The 22,292-nt window shown below is 40.9% G+C and overlaps 1 protein-coding gene across 3 annotated transcripts in view; it reads left to right on the forward strand.

The window, feature by feature from the left end:
• The window catches only part of apaf1 (apoptotic peptidase activating factor 1), a 246,539-nt gene that overhangs the window by 198,181 nt on the left and 26,066 nt on the right, over positions 1 to 22,292 (forward strand). For all 3 annotated transcript variants that reach the window (XM_063072508.1, XM_063072510.1, XM_063072509.1), the window contains 2 exons: positions 10,332 to 10,457; positions 15,009 to 15,152. In XM_063072508.1, coding sequence (XP_062928578.1) covers positions 10,332 to 10,457; positions 15,009 to 15,152 — 270 coding nt within the window. The remainder of the gene's footprint in view (positions 1 to 10,331; positions 10,458 to 15,008; positions 15,153 to 22,292) is intronic.

Here is a 22,292-nt window from a genome sequence, read left to right on the forward strand (position 1 = left end):
TTTGTCCTCCTAAACTGTGACACCTCACACTTCTCTGCATTAAATTCCACTTGCTATTTCTAAGTCCATTTTTCCAGCTGGTCCAGATCCCAAGGCAAGGTTTTTATAGCCTTTCTCACTGTCTACTACACCCCCATTCTTGGTGTCATCCCGCAAATTTGCTGATCTAGTTTACTATATTATAGTCCAGATTGTTAATATAGATGACAAAGAACAACGGACTCAGCACTGATCCCTGTGGCACAGCGCAAGTCACAGGCTCCCAGACAGAGGGGCAACTATCTACTATCACTCTGGCTTGTCCTGTGAAACTAATGTCTATTCCAGTTTACTATCTCATCTTCAATGCTAAGCAACTGAACCTTCTTGGCCAACATCCCATGTGGAATCTTGTCAGAGGTCATGCTGAAATCCATGTAGACAATATCCACTTCCTTGCCTTCATCAACTTCCTGGTAACTTCCTCAAAAAACTGAATAAGATTGGTTAGACATAAGCTACCATGCACAAAGACATGTTAATGATCTTTAATTCGTTTCTGTCTATACAAGTGTTTATACATCCCTTAGAATACCTTCCAATAACACGCACTATTGATACTGGCCTACAATTTCCTGCCTTATTTTTTAGAGCTTTTCTTAAACAACAGAACAATGTAAGCTATCTTCCAATCCTCTAGCAACTCACTCATTGCTAAGGACACTTTAAATATCTTTGTTAGGGTCCCTGCAATTTCTTGTACTAGCCACCAACAAGGTCGAAGGGAACACCTTGTCAAGTCCTGGAGATTGGTCCACCCAAATTTGCTTCAAGAGAGCATATGCCTACTCCTCTGAAAGCTGTAAACAGTCCTTTGCCTCACTTTTAAAGACTGTGCCTGTCTTCTGAGTAAGTACAGATGCAAAAAAAAATTCATTCAAGATCTCCCCCATCTCTTTCAGCTTGGCCTTTCTCCAATTTAGAATCTCAACTTGAGGACCATAACTATATGGAAGTTAATGGCATTGTGATCACTAGATGCAAAGTGTTCCTCAAACTCCTGTCACCTTCCCTGTCTCATTCCCTAAGAGGAGATCTAGTATCCCTCTAATTTGGGACCTCTGGTTTCCTCCCACAATCCAATGATGTACCAGTTGGTAGGTTAATTTGTCATTGTAAATTGTCCTATGATTAGGCTGGGATTAAATTGGGGGATTGCTAGGTGGAGAGGCTCAAAGGGTCTCTTTCACTCTGTATCTCAATAAAAAAAACACTATCCCATCCAGCCCTTTTACTGTGTGTGGAAGTCCCAATCAATATGTGGAAAGTTCAAATCACCTACTATTACAACTTTGTTTCTTACAGCAGTCTGCAATCTACAAATTTTCTCCTCTAAATCCTGCTGACTATTGGGTGATCTGTATATCCCATTAATGTTGTCATCCCTTTCTTATTCCTCAGTTTCACCCAAATAGCCTCAGTGGACGATCTCTCCAGTGTGTCCTATCTGAGCACTGCCATAACATTTTCCCTGACTAGTCCTGCCAACCCTCCCCCTTTAATCCCACCTGCTCTATCATGTCTAAAACAACAGCTGCCAGTCCTGCCTCTCCTGCAGTTGAGTCTCACTAATGGCTACAATGTCATAATTCCACATTCTGATCCGTGCCCCAGCCTCATCTGCCATTCCTGCAATCCTCCTTGCATTGAAATATATACAGCTCAGAACATTAGCCCTACCATGCTCAACCTTTTGATTCCTCACTTTGTAGACTTAACAATATCTTTCCTACAACCACTCCACTATCTGCTCTGGCACTCTGGTTCCTATCCACCTGTAATTCTAGTTTAAACACCACCCCCACCCCCATGCAGCACCAGCAAACCTTCAGGTTTAAGATGGCGCCACTGAAGATGGGTGACAGCTTACTGGTGGTTTATAAAGCAAGAAATACAACTAATTAATTTATTAATAACACAGCTTTTCTGTGGTGATTGTGGTAAACGATCACCACAAACAATGAGGCTGACTCAAGGGTCGAGGTGTGGGGGAGCGATGCAAAGTCAGAGCATGTCATGTTTGAAGAGAAGTAGTTGGCGCAAGACTGAGGCATGCTCAAGACGCGGTCGGAGCCAGAGTTGGAGTTGGAGCGAGCAGAGTAGTTTTGGAGCCCATCTGCCTAAACCAAGAGCAAGGTTGGATTGATCTAAGCACTGGACTGATTTGAAAAGATCGGGTACCAGCCAGAATGTGGCGGTGGGGTCCAGGCCCAGAGCATATTACTACGGTGGATAACCCGGTGTTTGGACAATTTAAACTCCGGCCCAGATGGACTGAAAAGGCAGAGTGTCGGGACTGGAGGCGAGGGTCAGGCCAATTGTGCTGGCTGCTCCGTGACGTTTGCTCCGCCCTCCACGGCGCTGAGGCTGAAACTGCTCCGGCTGATCTGGGCTTCATGTCTATGGACTCAGTTTGGTTCTGAATGCTGCTGTTTGCTCTTATTGTGTGTTTTTTTTTCTCTCCCTCTGCACATTAGGTGCTGGTCTTCCTTTTAATTTGGTTCTTTTGGGTTTCTTGTTTTGTAGCTGCCTGTAAGCAGGTAAATCTCAAGATTGTATAATTAATATATTTTTTGATAATAGATGTACTTTGAACTTTTGAAATTTGCAAGGATATTGGTTTCCCTCCAGTTCAGGTGCAAACTGTTCCATGTGTATAGGTCCCACTTTCCCTGGAAGAGAGCATAATGATACAAAAATCTGAAGCCCTCGTCCTGCACCACCTCAGAGATTACTACCTTCTATTCTTTTTCTTAGCTCTTTTTGTTGTTGGTCATATTCTCTGTTCTCCAAAATTTGCAGCAGCCACTTGGAGATATCCTTAACCTTCGCACGAGGAGGGCAGACAACCTGCAGCCCTGGAATCTCAAAAACACGTGTTTGCTTCCCTCACTAGAAGAATTCCCTTTTCGACAAATTCCACTTCAGTAGCTGAGTGCTTCCAGAATTTTGTTTTTTCATTTTATTTATGAATTTAACAACCTGGCATTTATCTGAGTAAGAGACAAATCACAAGCCCAGATCTTTCTACATTATATCTTGCACAGGAGGTTTCAAAGGGGTTGTCATGGAATTAAAACCTGTAAACACTAGAGCTACATGGTATTTGGGTAGCATCTTTGGAGAAAGGAACTAGCTTAATGTTTTGGGTGGATGACCTTTCAGCAGAACTGCGAGAAGTTAGAAATCAAACTTGTTTTCAGTTGCAGAAAAAGGAAGGTGGAGAAAATGAAGGGAATGCCTGTGGCGGCCAAGAGAGGCCAGATCGTGTGAGCGTGATGGTGCCAGCTTGAGATACTCATAAAGCACAGCTGATCTGTTCGGAGGAGATAAGCTAAGGAGTACTGAGGAGGGAGAGAGAGCGAGAAAGAAAGGCTATAAACAGTGATCTGCTGCTGCTCTTACTGGAACTTGGAAATGAAAGAGAATACTGACATGAGGCGCAGTATTCAGAACTGAGCACTTGTGAGAGAGCAAGATGCTCTTTGGGGTTTTCCGAACTACCCGTCTATCCCATTCCAGCTCTGATGCTGCTTGGTCAACTGGGTATTTCTAGTATAATCCTTTATTCACACAATGATGTAAATGATGTGTGTTGTTTCTGACAATATTTAGAATCCATTCAATATCAACCATTCAACATTCAAAGTAACTTGATTATTAAAATATATAGATGTCACCATTTACTACTCTCAGATTCATTTTCTTCCAGGTATTCACAGTAGAACAAGGAAATGTTGTAGAATCCATGTAAAACTACACACAAACAAAAACTGATAACACTACCAATGTGAAAAATTTATTTATTGACATACAGCACGGAATAGGTCCTTCGGCCCTTCGAGCCTCGCCACCCACCAACCCCCGATTTACCCCTAGCCTAATCACAGGACTATTTACAATGACCAGTTAACCTACCAACCGCTATGTCTTTGGACTGTGGGAGGAAACCCACACTGTCACGAGAACATACAAACTTCTTGTGGGCAGCTGCGGGAATTGAACCTGGATCTCTGGAACTGTAATGTGTTGTGCTAACCACTACACTAATAAATAAGTATTGAGAACATGACTTGCAGAGTCCTTGAAAGGGTGTCCATTGGTTGTGGAAATCAGTTCAGTGTTGAAGTGCGTGAAGTTACCTATGCTGATTCGAGAACCTGATGGTTGAAGGGTAATAACTTCTATTGAGCATGGTCTGGAATCTTCAATGCTTTGCAATGGAGTCTTCATTGGAAAAGTGCTGGATTGCTTGACTTGCATTACGTTAGCTAATTAAACTTAAATGGTATAGAAGACCTTTTGACCTGTTAGGTTCATGTTATTTCTCAGCACAGCAATTCTATCAGTTCTGTTCCACCTTGCAACCTGTTCTGTCTCACATGCATACCATCAACACCTTTTTGTTTTCTGGTAAGATGGCAGTGAGATTGATTGCAGCAGCCTCTCTGGGTCCAAGCCAAAGTGTAATTGTCATTTTTTATGATCGCAAGTCACTGCTGGATATGAAGAACATCAAGTACTGCAGATGTACTCCTCTGGCAAGTTGCTGTATAGTGATGGAGCTGGACTTGTTGCGTACCATGTTGCAGCCTTCATCAGACACTCAATTAGAAAGGCATCAGAGGCACTGTGCAGTCCAAGAAATGGTGCAAATGATCGTCTTGGGCATTTTTTTTTGTGATCGCAAGACCTTGTTGGACATTGGTATCATAGAATACTGCAACTCTGCTTCACCGGTTCATTGGTGAGACTGGCAGCGAGAAAGCTGCATGCCCTTGGTTTTTGCTCAGACCTGGCCCTCGTGCCGTGGGGGTCGCCTGTCGCAGATGCTGGAGATAGTGTGGGGGAGAGCAGAGCTGCCGCTGCTGGATTAGGTGCTGGTCCCTCCTGTTGGTGCTGTTCTCCAGTGTTCACTCGGTGGAAGCACTAGCATGTGATGAGGACTACTGTGTGCTTGTTCTTGTAGAAACGTGACTCCAGGACAACATCCCATGCACCATCAACCTATAGGCCAGGACACTCAGAAAACTGGGCTGTTTTTTTGTGACTACATGTTTTACTGTCATCATAATTCTGTGTGCTGTGTATGACTGTTGGTGCTGTGTGTTGCATTTTGGCCCCGGGGGAGCCCTCTTTTGTTTGGCTGTATTCATGTATGTGGTTGAATGACAATTGAACTTCAACTTTGATTATTTTACCACTTGCCTACACCAAGATTAATTTACAGTTGACAATTAACCCTTCAGAATATTTTTGGGATTGGAGAGAAAACCAGATTGAATCATTTCCCGGAGGTGTGAGGGAGGGTTAGTGACGGCTGCACCAGTGTGTCAGCCACAACGGAAGTGTGAACGATGGTGTTAATAAAATTTAATTTATTTCACATGATCTTTGCATAAGGAAGACTTCTCAGATCACTTTATAAACCTTTTTCTAAACCCGTGTTTCTGCAACAAGTAATGGCTGTTGAGTCTTTTTATCCTTGTAATTATTTATTTCTGCTGCAGTAAAAAGAAACAGACAGTAAAAGAGAGATAATAACAGGAATTCTGCAGATGCTGGAAATTCAAGCAACTTTGATGCGTGTGACGAAGGGTCTCGGCCTGAAACGTCGACTGAAACTCTTCCAGTAGATGCTGCCTGGCCTGCTGCGTTTACCAGCAACTTTGATGTGTGTTGCAGTAAAAGAGAGAACTCAGGGAAATGGACTAGAGAATCCATTGCCTGATGATAAATATGCCTTGTTCTCACCTTTCATCAGATCCAAGTGTACTGGTGAAGCCTAAGCTATGTGCATTCTCTTTGAAGCCAAGTGTTGAAAGGCTGGAAAAACATGTTCTGCACTGTTTAGTAAGGGAAATCATGCGAAAATGTTTGAAGTTTTGTTACACACTCAGTACCAATATTTTAGGCAGCTTCAGAAAAGGCATATTCAATGAATCTAGAACAGCCCTTAAATCTTACTACTTTTTATATATTATTTGGGGATATATCATCATCACCAGCAAGACCAGAGTTCATTGCTCATCCCTAATTATCCTTAAGGTGATGTTGAGTTGCCCACTTGAACTATTAGTCCTGCAGACACTCCCACGTCTGTCAAGACCTGAATAAGGGTCTCAGCCCAAAATGTCGACTGTGTACTCTTTTCCATCAATACTACCTGACTTGCTGAGTTCCTCCAGCATTTTGTGTGTGTTGCTCCCACAATCTTCTGTTCGGGGACTTGCCGGGATTCAGATCCAGTAACAGTGAAGGAAGTGGTTCGGATGGTGTTCAACCTGAAGGGGAGCCTTCAGCTACTGCTCTTGCTCCCTTTGTCATTCTCAGTGTGTGGGATGTTAGATGTCAGAGTCTTGGGTTGTAACTGTGGTGCTTGGTAGCATTGAAGAGAATGGGAGAGGTATTTTGTTGAAGATCATCAGAGATAACTCCGCAGATTAAGGACATGATATTAATACTCCCAATCAATGTCAAGGGTAGGTGGTGAAGCTCTCTCTTTTTGGAGGTGATCATTGCCTGGCACTTGGAGCACAAATGTTATTTGGATTTAACAACACATGCCTGAATATCATACAGGTCTTACTGTGTTGTGTTTCATTTCTTCACTTCCTGATGAGCTGCAAGTAGAAGTGAACATTGTACAATTACCAGCAAACATTTCTCATTTTAACTTTATGATACTCAGGAGGATATTGATGAATCAGCTGAAGTTGGTTTGGCCTTGGATACAGTCCTGAAGAACTCCTCCAGCAATATCTTGGGGCTGAGATGTGTGATCTCCAACAATCACAATAATTTTATCTTGTCCGAATTATGATAGCAATCCTTTGATATTTTCCCTTAATGTCCACAGATCAAAGTTTCTGAAGTTCCTTGCTGCCATGCTCAGTCAAATGCTGCCTTCATATCACCCTTTTCCTCGCATCTGGCTAAATGCTCTTCGGCATATGTTTGTCCCAAGACTGTGATTCAGTCTGGGCTAGGTGGTCCTATGGAAAACCAAACTGGGTATTCTTGGAGAATAAGTTCCACTTGATAGTACTGTCAGTAATGCCATCTGTCACTTTGCCTTTGATTGAGAGCAGACTGACTAGGCCTACTGGAATTGGTCTACTTTGTAGGGGCAGGGCATATCTGGATATTACCATATTCTTTCGGTATTGCGTATTGGAACAGCTTGAAGGCAGTCTCTTCCAGAGCATGTTTTCACTTTTTTTTTTAGCGTGTTGTGCCAGCCATTCTTGTCTGGCGCGTGGTGTCAGGATTGGTCTCTGTTTGGATTAACCGGGTCACAATATGAATGTTCCTGACTCGACCTTTCTTTTTACAAGACCAAGTGGCTAGCTCAACACTCAACTTGGCACGGATGGAAAGCATGCCCCGGGGGGGGGGGGGGGGGCCTGACTTGGATTTGAACTCGGGAGCCTTCGCTCCGGAGTCCAGCGCTGGTACCATTGCGCCACCAGCCGGCCATGTTTTCACTGATGGAGCCAGATTGTTACCTTGTTATTGACTTTTCTGCATTCATGACCCTCAACTGTATCATTAGATCATGTAGAGTGAATTGAATTGGGAAAATCCTGGGAACTGTAAGAGAGGGGATCTCTGGAGGAAGCTAACATAGATCATTCACTTGCTGCTTCTGGCTGAATGTGGCCAAGAATGCAGCAACCTTGTTTAGAAACTTATATGTTTTGGTTGTGCTGTCGCTGAGGATGGGGATGTTGCTGGAGCTACAGTACCTCCATCCATTAACATTCAATCATTCAATTATTCACCACTACTACTTAAATTTTTCTCCAAGACGCATCCTTTTTGTTAGCTCTAATTAATTAATTAGATCAAATCACTACTTTAAGTGTGGCCTCACCAAATGCAACATAACTTCCCAGTATCAGTTCCCAGTGTGCTAGACATTTCCATCACCACCATTTTCAGGGAACTATGAACTTGTACTCAGTCCTTCCGTTCTACAACACTCCTTCCCCAAGGCACAACTGTTCAATGTGCAAGTCCTACCCTGGTTTGACTTCCCAGAATGCAAAATCTTAAACTTACCTAAATTGAATGATTTTTGCCATTCCTCAGGTCATTTATTCAGCTGATGGAGATCTCTCTGTAATTTTTGATACCCTTCACTGTCAATGATGACACCACAGTGCATTACATTGTTAAAGTCTAGTAAGCTGGTTGGTACATAAAACTGAAACTGAAGATGCTTTGGAAGATTTGCAGAAAGAAATTTATTATGAATATTTGCATAATTCTTGAATAGAAATTTTGGGTAATACTGAAGTGCTCTTTCATCTATGAGGGGTGATAAAGTATTTTAGAAGCAAAGATAGAATCTATAAATTGGAAGAGGGAGGAAAATTCATGATACTTGCAATACTTGCATTTAAATCTATGTCTGCCCATATGTGCTGCTTAATTCAAAAAAATTGAATATTTATTTTTCTGTCCATCCACATGTAGAGAAAAGTCTTGAATGCCTTTATTTTGAATTGGTCAAATAAATTAATTTCATTTCTAATATAGGAATTTGTAGTTTGCAACATTGTGAAAGTCATTGACAAAGTGTGCACTTGGTTAAGATTGATAACGAAGGGACATAGATTTAAAGATTAGTGGAGAGATGAGGTGAAGTACTTTCACCTAATTAACAGTGGTAGTCTGGCATTCTTTGCCCAAAAGAATGATGGATGAGAAGCTCTCATTACCTTTAAAGGTTCAGCACTTGAAATGCTTCAACATTCAGGAAGAGGTGGAAAGTAGAAGCAATCTAAATAGCTCAGTTTTTAGCTGGCATGATGTGAGAGGACAAATGGCCGGCTCCTGTCCAGTAGATTTCTATCTTCCATGTGGATTGGTATTTTCTCTTCTTTAACCTTTATCATTTATGGCAATTTTTAATGGAGTTAATTATTGGACTGTCTCTTGCTGTCTCAAATGTCAGAAAAAATCATCTTTGGACGCAGCAAAGTCACAACATTTTGTTTTCAAAATACTGTCAATAAAAAAATGTAGCACTGTGTGACACTACTTGAAAATGCTAACGCTGTTACAGGGCTCAGCATTCGCATAGGAGGTTTGCTGCAGTTAAATGTATGAATGCAGAATTATGGCAGTCTTTCAGATACACTTCCAGAATCCAAATGATTATTGTCATTTGGTGTTAAAATTATTCAGGCTACATATGTTAATACAACCTGTGTACTGCATTAATATAAAAATGAGTAAGTTTCTTTTTAAAGCCATCAAAAGCCGTTGCTGATGTGGAATATGCCAAGACTTGATTTTCAGCTTTTATTTCCGTTGTGATAAAACTGGTCAATGTGGGAATAGGGACAGGAATTTTATCTTGAGTCATTTTGAAAGACATTTGCTTTCCTGCATGGTGGCCCTTACTTGATATCCTGTTCTATCCTTGATTAATAAAAAGCTGCCAGACTCGGGTGTATTCTTGATTTTAAGTCTGAGATTGGTGGGTTTTTGCATACACTTCTTAGTGCATTTCCTAAAGATATAGCTAAAATCTATATGCTTTGGCTCCTATTTTGGGCTTTCTCACAGTGGGTATAAATACTCTGATTTTACCCTCCTGGTTTACTCTACAATCACTCCTGGGCTTTTTGCAGAATCACTCCTGACATTATATAACATTGATCTATAAAATTTTCCATCGGTGGTCTGTAGCATCTGGCTAAAAATGTTCCGACTATGTGCCAGATATTTATTTTACATTACTTTCTCTTATTGGAGGTGCGGTGTGAAATGCCAATTTTGCACTAGATATTAGAATTCATGGTAAAAACATAATTCCTTCACTGCACGCTGCCACTTTAGTTTTCTGTTACAGTCTGCATCCATGCTTTACAGCAAATGCAAAGGTTTCTCTTGGAATGTTGTGGAGAATTATTTTACTGCAACTTGAAAATGCCCTTTCTCTCCTCTCTTGCCTCTCTGCTTGTCTCCCTCCCTGCCTCACCCCCCCCCACAGCCACCTCTTGCCCCCCCCACCCCTACCCTAATCCTCTCCCCTGCTTCCCACCTGCCCCTTGCCTCCCCTCCACCTCTGCCTCACTGCCCCCTCTCTTTCCCTCTGCCTCTCTGATAACATATGCCCTTTAAACCCAAGCTTTTATTTACCTATCCTAACACCTTGTCAAACTTTTTTTGGCAGCCTGTAAGAAATATCGTTTGAATGAGCTTTCTGGGAAGTATATTTCTTGTATTTTTTAATGGTGGTGTTGCATATCTATCAATCATTTAACCTTCATCTTTAGATCTGGAGCCTGAAGAACACCATGCCTCCTCTTGTTCTGGCCGGCCACAATGCTTGTGTTAGGAGCTGCAGATTTACTTGGGATAACGAATACTTGGCAACTGGAGATGACAATGGTGAAATCAGGGTAAACATCACTTAACTCAAAATACAATAGTATCTTTTTATTTCTTTTGCTAAGTTTACTTTGATCTATTTATACAAGGAAATGAGATTTCTTTGCAAGTATATATAAATGCCCTTAAAAGTTACAGAATTATGTCTAAAGATCAGCTTATCCAGGTATCCAACTAAAATAAGGAAGGCCAATACTTCACTTGCAGAGAATAAAAGAGGAAACTTAACTTCAAATGGGACCACCATAACAATAACTAAAATTTATTTTGTACTTTGAATTCTAGAGAAAAAAAATCCAGTGCCCTTCACACGAGCATAATGAAATCAAATTTTAATAGTCATAGTCATACTTTATTGATCCCGGGGGAAATTGGTTTTCGTTACAGTTGCACCATAAATAATTAAATAGTAATAAAACCATAAATAGTTAAATAGTAATATGTAAATTATGCCAGGAAATAAGTCCAGGACCAGCCTATTGTCTCAGGGTGTCTGACCCTCCAAGGGAGGAGTTGTAAAGTTTGATAGCTACAGGCAGGAATGACTTCCTGTGACGCTCTGTGTTGCATCTCGGTGGAATGAGTCTCTGGCTGAACGTACTCCTGTGCCCACCCAGTACATTATGTAGTGGATGGGAGACATTGTCCAAGATGGCATGTTACTTGGACAGCATCCTCTTTTCAGACACCACTGTCAGAGAGTCCAGTTCCATCTCCACAACATCACTGGGAGTTACTTCAGGAGATATTGGGGCACGTGACACAGCATTTATCCTAAGAAGTTGTTTTCATGGAGCAGCTTGGAGGCTGAAGAAGAGAGAGGTGGCTGAGGTGTTTATGGTGAACATTACACTGCTTGGGCCTTGAGAATGGCTGGCAGATGTGGAGAGGTTGAGATGGGGGTAACTCAAGAGGTTAGAATCTGAAAAAAAAAACTCAAATATACCTCCCTCTGCAGTTGAATCCTCAAATTCCCTATTGGGAATCTACAGTCTGTACAGACTGGTAATAACATCTCTTTGCTGGTAATCAACAGAGGCACACCTCCACCACCATCTATAAGTTCACTGATGACACCTGTATTGTTGGCAGAAGCTGAAATGATGAGGAGGAGGCATACATGAGAGAGCGATCAGATGGTTGAGTGGTGTCACAACAACAGCCCTGCACTCAATGTCAGCAAGACCGATGAGTTGAGTGCAGACGTCAGAAGGGGTGAGGTTGGGTGAACACACACCCGTACTCATTGTGGGGTCAGTGGTGGAAATGGGGAACAGCTTTTGAAAAGAATTGGGACACATAAGTCCCCTGGTCCAAACGAGATATACCCCAAGTTATTACTGGAAGCGAGGGAAGAGATTGTTGCACCTTTGGCAATAATCTTTACATCCTCACTGGCCAAAGGAGTAGTACCAGAATATTTGAGGGTGACAAATGTTATTCCTTTGGTTAAGAAAGGTAATAGGGGTTATCTTGGGAACGCTAGACCAGTGAGTCTTACATCTGTGATGGGAAATCTATTGGAGAAGATTTATGAGCATTTGCAGAAACATAGTCTGATTAGGGGTAGTCAGCATGGCTTTGTGAGGGCTAGGTCATGCCTCACAACCCTGATTGACTTTGAGGAAGTGACTAAAGAAATTGATGAAGGTCAAACAGTAAATGTAATGTTCTGCAGGGATCTTTTCTGGGATCCCTGCTCTTTGTGATTTTTATGAATGATTTTGATGACGATGTGCAAGAGTGGGTTAGTAAGTTTGGTGGAGTTGTGGATAGTGTAAAAATTTGTTGTAGGTTACAACAGGACATTGTTAGGATGCAGAGCTGGGCTGAGGAGTATCAGATGAAGTTCAGTCTGGGGAAGTATGAAGTGATAAACTTTGGAAGGTCAAATTTGAAGGCAGAATACAAGGTTAATGGCAGACAGGATTCTGGGCATTTGGAGGAACAGAGATTCAGGATCCACGCCCACAGATCCCTCAAAGTTGCCGTGATAGTTGACAGGTGGTTAAGAAGGATTATTCTGTGTTAGCCTTTGTAGCCAGGGATTGAGTTCAGGAACTGTGAGATAATGTTGCAGTTCTATAAAACACTGCTTAACCACACTTGGAGTTTGTGTTCAGTTCTGCTCACCTCATTAAGGAAAGGACATGGAAGCTTTAGAGAGACTGCAGAGGAGACTTATCAGGATATTACATGCATTAGAGAGAACGTCTTATGAGAAAAGGTCTAGTGAGCCAGGGCTTTTATTTTTTAGGATGAAGGTTTGTGAGAGATGATTTCATAGAGGTGAATAAGATGATGAGAGGAATTGATCAAGCGGATGGCCAGAGACTTTTTCCCAGGACAACAGTGGCTGATACGAGAGGGTATAATCTTGGAAGAAAGTATAATGGGGATGTCGGAGGTAAGTGTAGCTATTAAGTGCATGGCATGCACTGTCAGGGTGATGGTCCTTAAATGTCCAGATATGCTAAAGATATTTAAGACTCTTAGACAAGCACATAGATGGAATAAAAGTGGAGGGCTATGTGGATGAAGTGTTAGATTGATTTTGGAGTAGGTTGAAAGATCAGCACAACATCGTGGGCTGAAGGAACTGTACTGTGCTGCACTATTTTACATTCTATATTCTTATAGGGGTGCACCAAGTAACAAAGGGCATTGATAAGATTAATGCACACGGTACTTTTCGCAGGGAAAAGTAATCCAAGATAGGAGTTGGGATGTAATGTTGAATTTGTATAAGGCATTGGTAAGGCCAAATCTGGAGTATTGTGTACAGTTCAGGTCACCGAATTATAGGAAAAATGTCAGTAAAATTGAGAGAGTACAGAGGAGGTTTACTAAAATGTTGCCTGGGTTTCATCTCCTAAGTTACAGAGAAAGGTTGAACAAGTTAGGTCTTTATTCTTTGGAGCGTAGAAGGTTGAGAGGAGACTTAATAAAGGTGTTTAAAATTATGAGGGGGATCGATAGAGTTGACGTGGTTAGACTTTTTCCATTGAGAGTGGGGAAGATTCAAACAAGAGGGCACGGGTTGAGAATTAGAGGACAAAAGTTTAGGGGTAACATGAGGGGGAACTTCTTTACTCAGAGAGTGATAGCTGTGTGGAACGAGCTTCAAGCAGGAGTGGTTGAGGCAGGTTCGATGTTGTTGTTTAAAGTTAAATTGGATAGATATATGGACAGGAAAGGAATGGAGGGTTATGGGCTGAGTGCGGGTCGGTGGGAATAGGATAGGGTAAGAGTTTGGCATGGACTAGAAGGGCGGAGATGGCCTCTTTCTGTGCTGTAATTGTTATATGGTTATAAGATTGGAGGAAATAGGTTTAAGGTGAAAGGGGAAAAATTTTAAAGCAACCTAAAGGGCAAATTCTTCCCAAAGAGGTTGATACGTACAGTATATGGAACAAACCACTATAGAAAGTGATTGAGGCAGATATGACAACATTTAGATGACGTTTGGACAGTTCTATCAATAGAAAAGCTTTAGATGGATATGTACCAAATGTGGGAAATGGGGCTAGCTCAGCTGGGCATCTTGGTTTGCCAGGTGAGTTCGGCCGAAGGGCCTAAAATTCTGTGCTGTGTTACTGTATTACTCGATGACAAACTTCATTTATTAAGTAAAAGAAGAAACTCATTTAATCCCTTCTGCAAACTATTTTCCAAGTTACCTTATGGTGCTTTAAAACTGTCAATACCTAATCTTTGGTAATTCATGTAGGTCTCATTTTCCTATCCTGATCTGACAGTGTGGCTATTTAGGGTAATTGAAAGTGGTGTTAGTGACATTGAACTGAATGTCATCAATGAAGATTGGTGGTTTTCAAATGCTATGGCCAAAGGAAGATGCTGGAAGTTATATTTGATGTGAGTGGAAGGCCATTGCAAATAGTTTGTTAATAATGTATAGATAAACAAGCGTCCCATTATGAAAGGCATTGGTTCAAGGGTGCAGACTGATCAGTAAGGGGAAGGAGAATTAGTTGGCACCTGTCAGTTGGGTAATACATTATTTGCAACTATGCGAGCCTCCTTAATGTTGTCATGGGAAGAGATTCCATTAATTTAGGAAATGATAGCATCAGGAACTGAATATTGTAACAAAGAGGAAAATAACATCGTATTTGTTAGTCTTGTAATTTCCTGGCATTTATAAAGGTCTCAATTATTTTATAAGAACACCATCTGCAGCCGACACCCAGGATTGTCACCTAGCTGGGTGAAGAAACTGCATTAATTTAAGCCAATGTTAGGTCATTTTTGAGGTCTGTGGAACAAAACTGTTGGTAGAACTTCCATGCAACTTGTGCACAAATGCACTGTAGCCACTATTATCTCCCCTTTCAATCTCCTACCCAGCCCATCTTTTAGTTCACTCCAGAATTGAAAGTTTAATGTCCTTTCGCTACATATCAAAGCTATTCAGAACATATTCAATGAAAATGTGGTTAACACAGTGAACGATATTCAAGTCAAATGAAGTCAAAGTAGATAATCTGAGTTAGTTGTTACAATTTATTAATATTCAAAGAGATTTCTTTTTCTTTGTATAGATCTGGAGGGTGAGAGATGGTTCTCTGCTTCATGTTTGTCCGAATGATGCAGAGATCAAGGATTCCAAACATGGAGGCTGGGTCACAGATCTTCACTTCTCTCCCAACAGCAGGATTTTGGTCTCCACTGGAGGGTATATAAAGGTAAGGGCACGTGTACACAGCTTCTGTAAAAGATTTTGTTTGTTCACTTGGCTGCAAGTTAAGGCAGAAGGTAACTAATGTTATTTTGAATTCTAAGACTATTAACAGTTGATTAGCAGATTTCGAGATGAGCAGATGGCAAGTTCTTAGGCAAGTTTAATATTTAGTTTCATACATACAGTTTTGAGAACAGTATCGCTTTAATTATTGAACTGTGATGTAGTGTTGCCTATAACTTTGTTGAACCTTTTCTTTATCTATCTTAATAATTGATGATTTTCCAAAACCACAAATCCTACCAATAAGCTCTGGCTGCTTGTTAATGGTACTTCTGAAGAGCAGTGATTATTTATGAAATAATGTGGTGAATTAATCCCCCAAGAAATTTATCAGTGCAGCCTATACCTTTGGCAGCACCAACATCATCAGTCGATTTTAAACCTTAATCACATTTTTGATAAATTTTAATTTAGTTCTGCTGAAAGTCTTGCAATTCATATAAAGCAAATCTACAGAAACTATTGATGAATACCTACTCACTGTTATACAATAAGAACTAAGCAAAAACGTTTGAAAATACTCTTTAAAAAATATATGGAGAAAAGGGATTCAAAGTCAATTTAATTTTTAAATGACTGTCAAGGTGGAATTTACATTATTAAGGTGAGTGTTGACTGCATGGTTCCTCCCAAAGGATGACTCCAGGATACAGAAACTTGAGGATCCATAAACTGCAGACATCAGTTACTTAATATCTAAAATTCATATTTATGTTAATTCCCTCACCTAAATCATTAATTTATTGCTGTAGTCCCTGTACTTACTGTATCTTCTGGAACCATACTAGTCTCTGCCTGTCACTGGGAAGAGGACCCGTTTATTCATAATCTTTTGTTTCCTGTCTACCAAGCAGTTCTCTTGTCAGTTTAGAAAATTAGTATATGATCTCATATGCTTTAATTTTGTGCACTAATTTCTTATGTGGACCTTGATAAAAGGGGTTCTGAAAGTTCAAATAACCAGGACTATTTGTTCTCCTCATCCACTCTACTGGTTACTTTCTTAAAAGGTTCCAGTAAATTTTGTGTGCATGATTGCCCTGCCGTAAATCCATGCTACATTGACAGATTCACTGTTTTTCAGATGCTCTGCTTTTATATCTTCATATATATTTTTCCACTACTGATGAATCACAACTGGCCTATAATTCCTTGTTTTTGTTCTTTTTTTATATAACTAAGGTTACCTTAGCAACTCAACTGTAGGAACTGATGAAGAGACCAAAGCATGTTGGAACATTACCATCAGCGTATTCAGTATCTCTGGAACCATTTCTTTGACAGAAAAGGAAGGGAAAAGACCTAATGTAACCAAGCTTAAGATTTTCAGGGTATTTGACAAACTACATTAGTAATTCCCAAAATTCACGTCTGTTGGAGTGATGTTCATTTATTGCAGGGGAAGTGCAAGAAGCGGTGCAGCCTGAATCATAGACAGCAACTTTGGGGTTTCCACATAAGAGGACGTAGAACAAAACTCCCAAAATTGCTGTCAGTTTCAAAAGATTGTGTCAGTTATCACCAGTGGTTCTGCGTTATTATTGTTGCAATATCTAGACCATGGTTTTTACAGTCACAAAAACCCATCATCCAGGGAGTATACAGTCCCCTACGTTAGGAATGATGTGACTGTGCTTCAGAAAATGCAGAGGAAAGTTACCTGGAGTTTGCCTTGGATGAAATATTTTGGTTGTGAGGAGAGGCAAGGTGTATTTCCCTTGCAGTGGAGAACTGATGGGATGAGACCAGATAGGAGAATATAAAGCTATCAAAGGCAGAGCAGTCTAGAACCAGCGGACGCAGGTTTAGGAGAGGGGTTCCCAACCTAGGATCCACTGACCCCTCGGTTAATGGTAGGGGTCCATGGCATAAAAGTGGCTGGGAGCCCCTGGTTTAGGACAAGGCATAAGAGGTTTCAGAAGAAATCTGAAAAATATTTTTTTTACACAAAGGATGGCTGGAATTTGGAATGTACTGTCTTGCTGAGTGATGAAGATAGGTACTCTTTCTAAGAAGTTAAGGAGATTGAGACAAGCGTGAACCCTGCCATCTTAACTGAATTTTATAGGAGCACCATTGAGAATGTCCTGACAAGCTGTGTCTTCATCTGGCATCAGATTGGAAGTCCTACAAAGGACTGTGAGAACAGCTGAGAGTATCCAAGAGGTCTCCCTACCATCCATTGGGGACATTTATCAGGAACGCTGCATACACAGGGCCCTTAGTATCATTAAGGATACCACCCATCCATCCAGCATCCTCTTTGACTCTCTGTCATCAGGCAGGAGACTCCAATGCATAAAAAGAACAGTCAGTATGGGAAATAGTTTCTTCCCTCAGGCCATTAGGCTTCTGCCACATCGCATTCAAAGTGTTACTGATTAATCTCTTCTGTACCTTATAGTATTTGATTTATGCACTTTAGTTTGTTTATTTACGTGTAATCTATCTGCAAATTTCATCCTTACTTTCGCAAGTTATTATGTGTTATGTATACTACTGTGCATTATACCCTGGTCTGGAGAAACATTGTCTCGTTTGGCAGCATGCATATAAATAGTTAAATGACAATAAACTTGACTCTGACAAGCATCTAGATGAGATTAAAATTGCCATAGCATAGAAGACGATGGACGGAATGGCTGTATAAGAAATTAACGTACAGGGTGCCTGATAGTCAGCATAGTGAGCTGAAGGCCTAGTTTCTGTGCTGCATTATTTTATGACAATTTATACTACTTTATACTTTATTGTCGCCAAACAATTGATACTAGAACATACAATCATCATAGCGATATTCGATTCTGCGCTTCTCGCTCCCTGGATTACAAATCGATAGTAAATATTAAAAATTTAAATTATAAATCATAAATAGAAAATAGAAAAATGGAAAGTAAGGTAGTGCAAAATAACTGAGATGCAGGTCCGGATATTTGGAGGGTACGGCCCAGATCCAGGTCAGGATCCGTTCAGCAGTCTTATCACAGTTGGAAAGAAGCTGTTTCCAAATCTGGTCGTACGGGTCTTCAAGCTCCTAAGCCTTCTCCTGGAGGGAAGAGAGACGAAAAGTGTGTTGTCTGGGTGGGTCGTGTCCTTGATTATCCTGGCAGCACTGCTCCGACAGCGTGCGGTGTAAAGTGAGTCCAAGGATGGAAGGTTGGTTTGTGTAATGTGCTGCGCCGTGTTCACGATCTTCTGCAGCTTCTTCTGGTCTTGGACAGGACAGCTTCCATACCAGGTTGTGATGCACCTTAGAAGAATGCTTTCTACGGTGCATCTATAAAAATTAGTGAGGGTTTTAGGGGACAGGCCAAATGTCTTTAGTTTTCTCGGGAAGTAAAGGCGCTGGTGGGCCTTCTTGGCAGTGAATTGTGCTTGGTTGGTCCAAGTCAGGTCATTTGTGATATTGGCCCTGAGGAATTTAAAGCTTTTGACCTGTTCCACTTGCGCACCACCAATCTAAATTGGGTCATGCGGTCTGCTACTCCTTCTGAAGTCAACAACCAATTCCATCGTCTTGCTGACATTGAGGGATAGGTTATTGTCTTCGCAACATGCCACCAGTTTCTTAATTTCCTCTCTGTACTCTCTGTACGCTTTTGCATCTAGGGTTGCCCTGAGCCTAGTCTCAATCCAGGAAAGCACATCCAAGTTTTTGTGTCTTCCTCTAGCCCTCCTCCAGCCTCTGACTCCATAATTACTGCTTTTTGTTTCAGTCTCTTGTGCAGCAACCCTCCTCTGGTTCACCATTTTTAGCGTCTTTTTTTAATCAAAGCTCCATGGTCTGGAATTGAATTGTTAGCCGTTTTGTTTATGAGGGGAGACTGGATCAACTGGTTTTATTTTTTTTGGAGTAGAGAAAGCTGAAGAGATGTTTATTCCTCTCCATGGATGCTGCCTGACCTGCTGAGTTCCTCCAGCATTTTGTGGATGTTGTTCTGGATTAGCAGCATCTGCAGAATCTCTTGTTTATAACCATTTCCTCTGCTTTCTTCTTTGTCTTTGAAATCTACTACTTTATTGTATTTTATTTTTCCTTTCTGTACTTTCCCTCAGGCTTCTGTGAAGCATCATGGCATATTTTAGGTGTTAAAGGCATGAAGGAAATCATTTCTTTCAGAAAATAGTTTTTTGTAATCTATTGTCTGTTCATAGTTTTCAGTAGGAAGAGTTAAATTTTATTTCCATTATGAGGGATCTTAAATCTGAATCAGACAATTGTAAATCATGGCCCTTTGGGATAATTAATTCTTTGTGGATAGGATGTTGTTAATAGACTATTCTTGTCCATTAATCACCTAATTAGCTTTTGAATAAATGCTTCACATTGAAGCAGTCATCCTTTGTAAAGGTCTCAAGCAACCCTGCAGAGTCCATGCTATTTGTGCACAGTGCTTATGTCCTGTTACGATTTTAATTAAGACCTTGTTGGAGTCATGCCTGAGAATTATCCTAACAGTGTTATCATGCTAGTCTGGTCTGGACAAATATTGTGTAATCGTTGTTACTATAGCAACACTCCTGGAAAAATGTGAATAGAAAACATTTGCATGCAAATTTTGTTAAGGGATCTGGAGAATATTTTTTCAATATTATTTTTGCAGTTTTGGGTAACATAGACTCTTCAGGTGATGCTCACATTCAGTTGTAATTATTTTGGGTAAAATAGCAACGCCTTTATTAATGGACGTGAGTCTGTCACCAACCATATTCTTAAAATTTGCCAAAACAATCGTATTTCACCAAATTATTCATCTGTGAAGGGTACTTACTCTGCAACTACACCTTTATACTTGTAAATACAAGCTGGACAATAATTGGAAGCAAGATCAAGAGGTGCTGCATCCAATTCTGTTTTCCATTTGGATGATCTGACAAATGGAATTAGCTACCTGTGTAATCATGGAAATCTACAGCACAGAGAAAAGGCCGATCATCCATTGCGTTCTTGTCAGCCATGTAAGAATAATCCCAGCTTTCATTCTGGAGCCTTGCAGAGTTCAGCTTTTGAAAGATTTATTTAATGTCTTTAGGGTTATTGCTTCCACTGCCCTTTCAGGCATGAATTTCTCCTTTCCAAATCTTTACTAATTCTGCTACCTTGAACCTGACTTATCTCCCTTAAAGAGTTAAAATCATTCATGCCTCCATCGTATCCTTGTACCTCTTATCATAGAAATATAGAAAACCTACAGCACAATACAGGCCCTCCAGCCTACAATGCTGTGCCGAGCATGTACTTACTTAGAAATTACCTAAGGTTACCCATAGCCCTCTAGTTTTCTAAGCTCCATGTACCCATCCGGGAGCCTCTTAAAGACCCTATTGTATCTGCATATCAACGCCTTTGAACTGGGGTGCTGGAGAAAAATACTATGCATCTCGTGGACCTCTCACAGAATGAACAAATCAGTCCTCAATGAGATCAAACCAAGTTTCTCTCTGGAGGCTCAAATGACAAGACTCCCGCCTATTGTACTTTGGGCACATGATGCAAAGAAACAGCTCCCTGGAAAAGGGTATCATCTTCAGCAAGGTGGAAGGACAACAAAAGAGCGGAAGGCCACCCATAAGATGAATGGACAAAATAAGGACAGCTATGAACGTAACATTTTCAACAACGAGTTGCCTTTGTGGGGATCAAAACTCACTAAGGGCAACAGTGCATAGGGTTGCCAGCAACCTCTTCTCATGCTATCCCATCTTTCATGTGGTGTGGTGACCACTAGATAGGTAAATAGCACTGTAGCTGTCATCTAACTGTTTTAAAGCACGGATTCTCCATTCTTGCACTCTGTGGCTTGTCAGTGAGAAGGAAAGCTTCAGACTCTAGGAAGACAACGATGATGTGGTTATTTGGGTGGAAAAGTGGATGAAATGAAATCGAGGGGCATGCTTTTGGAGTAGTGAAATGAGGTACAGGCATCCACAATTAATCTGAGAGATACGGAGGAACGTATTTCCATTGATCCTTAAAGGTAGCACAAAGCAGTGATAAAATTATTAAAAACACATCTGGAATATTTTCCTTTGTGAGCAGAGACTAAGAATATAAGAGCAGGGAGGTAATGTTAGAACTGTACACAATTAGTGTTGGAGCAAAGGATGAGTATCACAGACCAGGAAGGAAGTAACTGCAGAGTAAATGGTACACGGGAGACTTTATCAGGTATTGCCAGAACTGACAAAGTTTGGCTATGAAGGAAGATTATATAGCCTGTGGAATGAAAGGGGTTGAAAGGAAAACTAGCTGAGGTAGATAAACGTGTGAGAGGTGTAGATAGAGTAAATGAATAGGACACACGGGGTCAGCAGCTAGTGTAGCAGCCTTGCTTCAACCCTGACCTGTAGTGCTGTCTCAGTGGAGTCAGCACGTTCTCCCTGTCTTGGTGTGGGCTTCATCTAGGTGTTCTGTTTTCTTCCCACATCTCAAAGATTGCAGGTTGGTAGCTGAATTGGCCTCTAAATTTATCCCATGTTTGTTGGTGATTGTGGAATCTTGGGGGATTTGATGGGAATGTGGGGAGAATGAAATGAACAAATGTAATTCTGTTTGTTTTCTCACACTCAGACTTTTTTCGAATAGCGTTAGCTGACAGGGCTACAGAACCCTGGATGCTGAAGGATATTGAAGTTGTGGGCAAGAAAAAGAAGGCATGGGTCAAGTGTGGACAGCTGTAAACAAGCAAATCTTTGGAGGTGTGTAGGGGATGCAGGAAGATACTTGAAGAAATCATAAGGGCACAAAGGAGCATGAGATATCTGTCGTGGTAGATATTAGAAGAATCTATGGATACCTTATAAATGTATTAAGGAATGAAGAGTAACTAGGGAGAGAATAGTGTCTCTCAAAGATTAAAGTAGTTATCTATGTGTGGAGCAGCAGGATGTGGCAAGATCATCAGCGAATATTTCAGATTTTTACCGTGGAGAGAGACGTGAAGACTTCAGAACATGAGATAGTTAATGGGGATGTCTTGAGGATTGTCTGCATCACCACAGAAGAGGTGCTGAATATCTTAGCTAGGTAAATCTACTGTACATTTTTGTTAGCGAAGGGTGAAACGGTAGAAGACTAGAG

This window comes from Mobula hypostoma, chromosome 20 (assembly GCF_963921235.1).
Source record: "Mobula hypostoma chromosome 20, sMobHyp1.1, whole genome shotgun sequence".
Lineage (NCBI taxonomy): Eukaryota > Metazoa > Chordata > Chondrichthyes > Myliobatiformes > Myliobatidae > Mobula > Mobula hypostoma.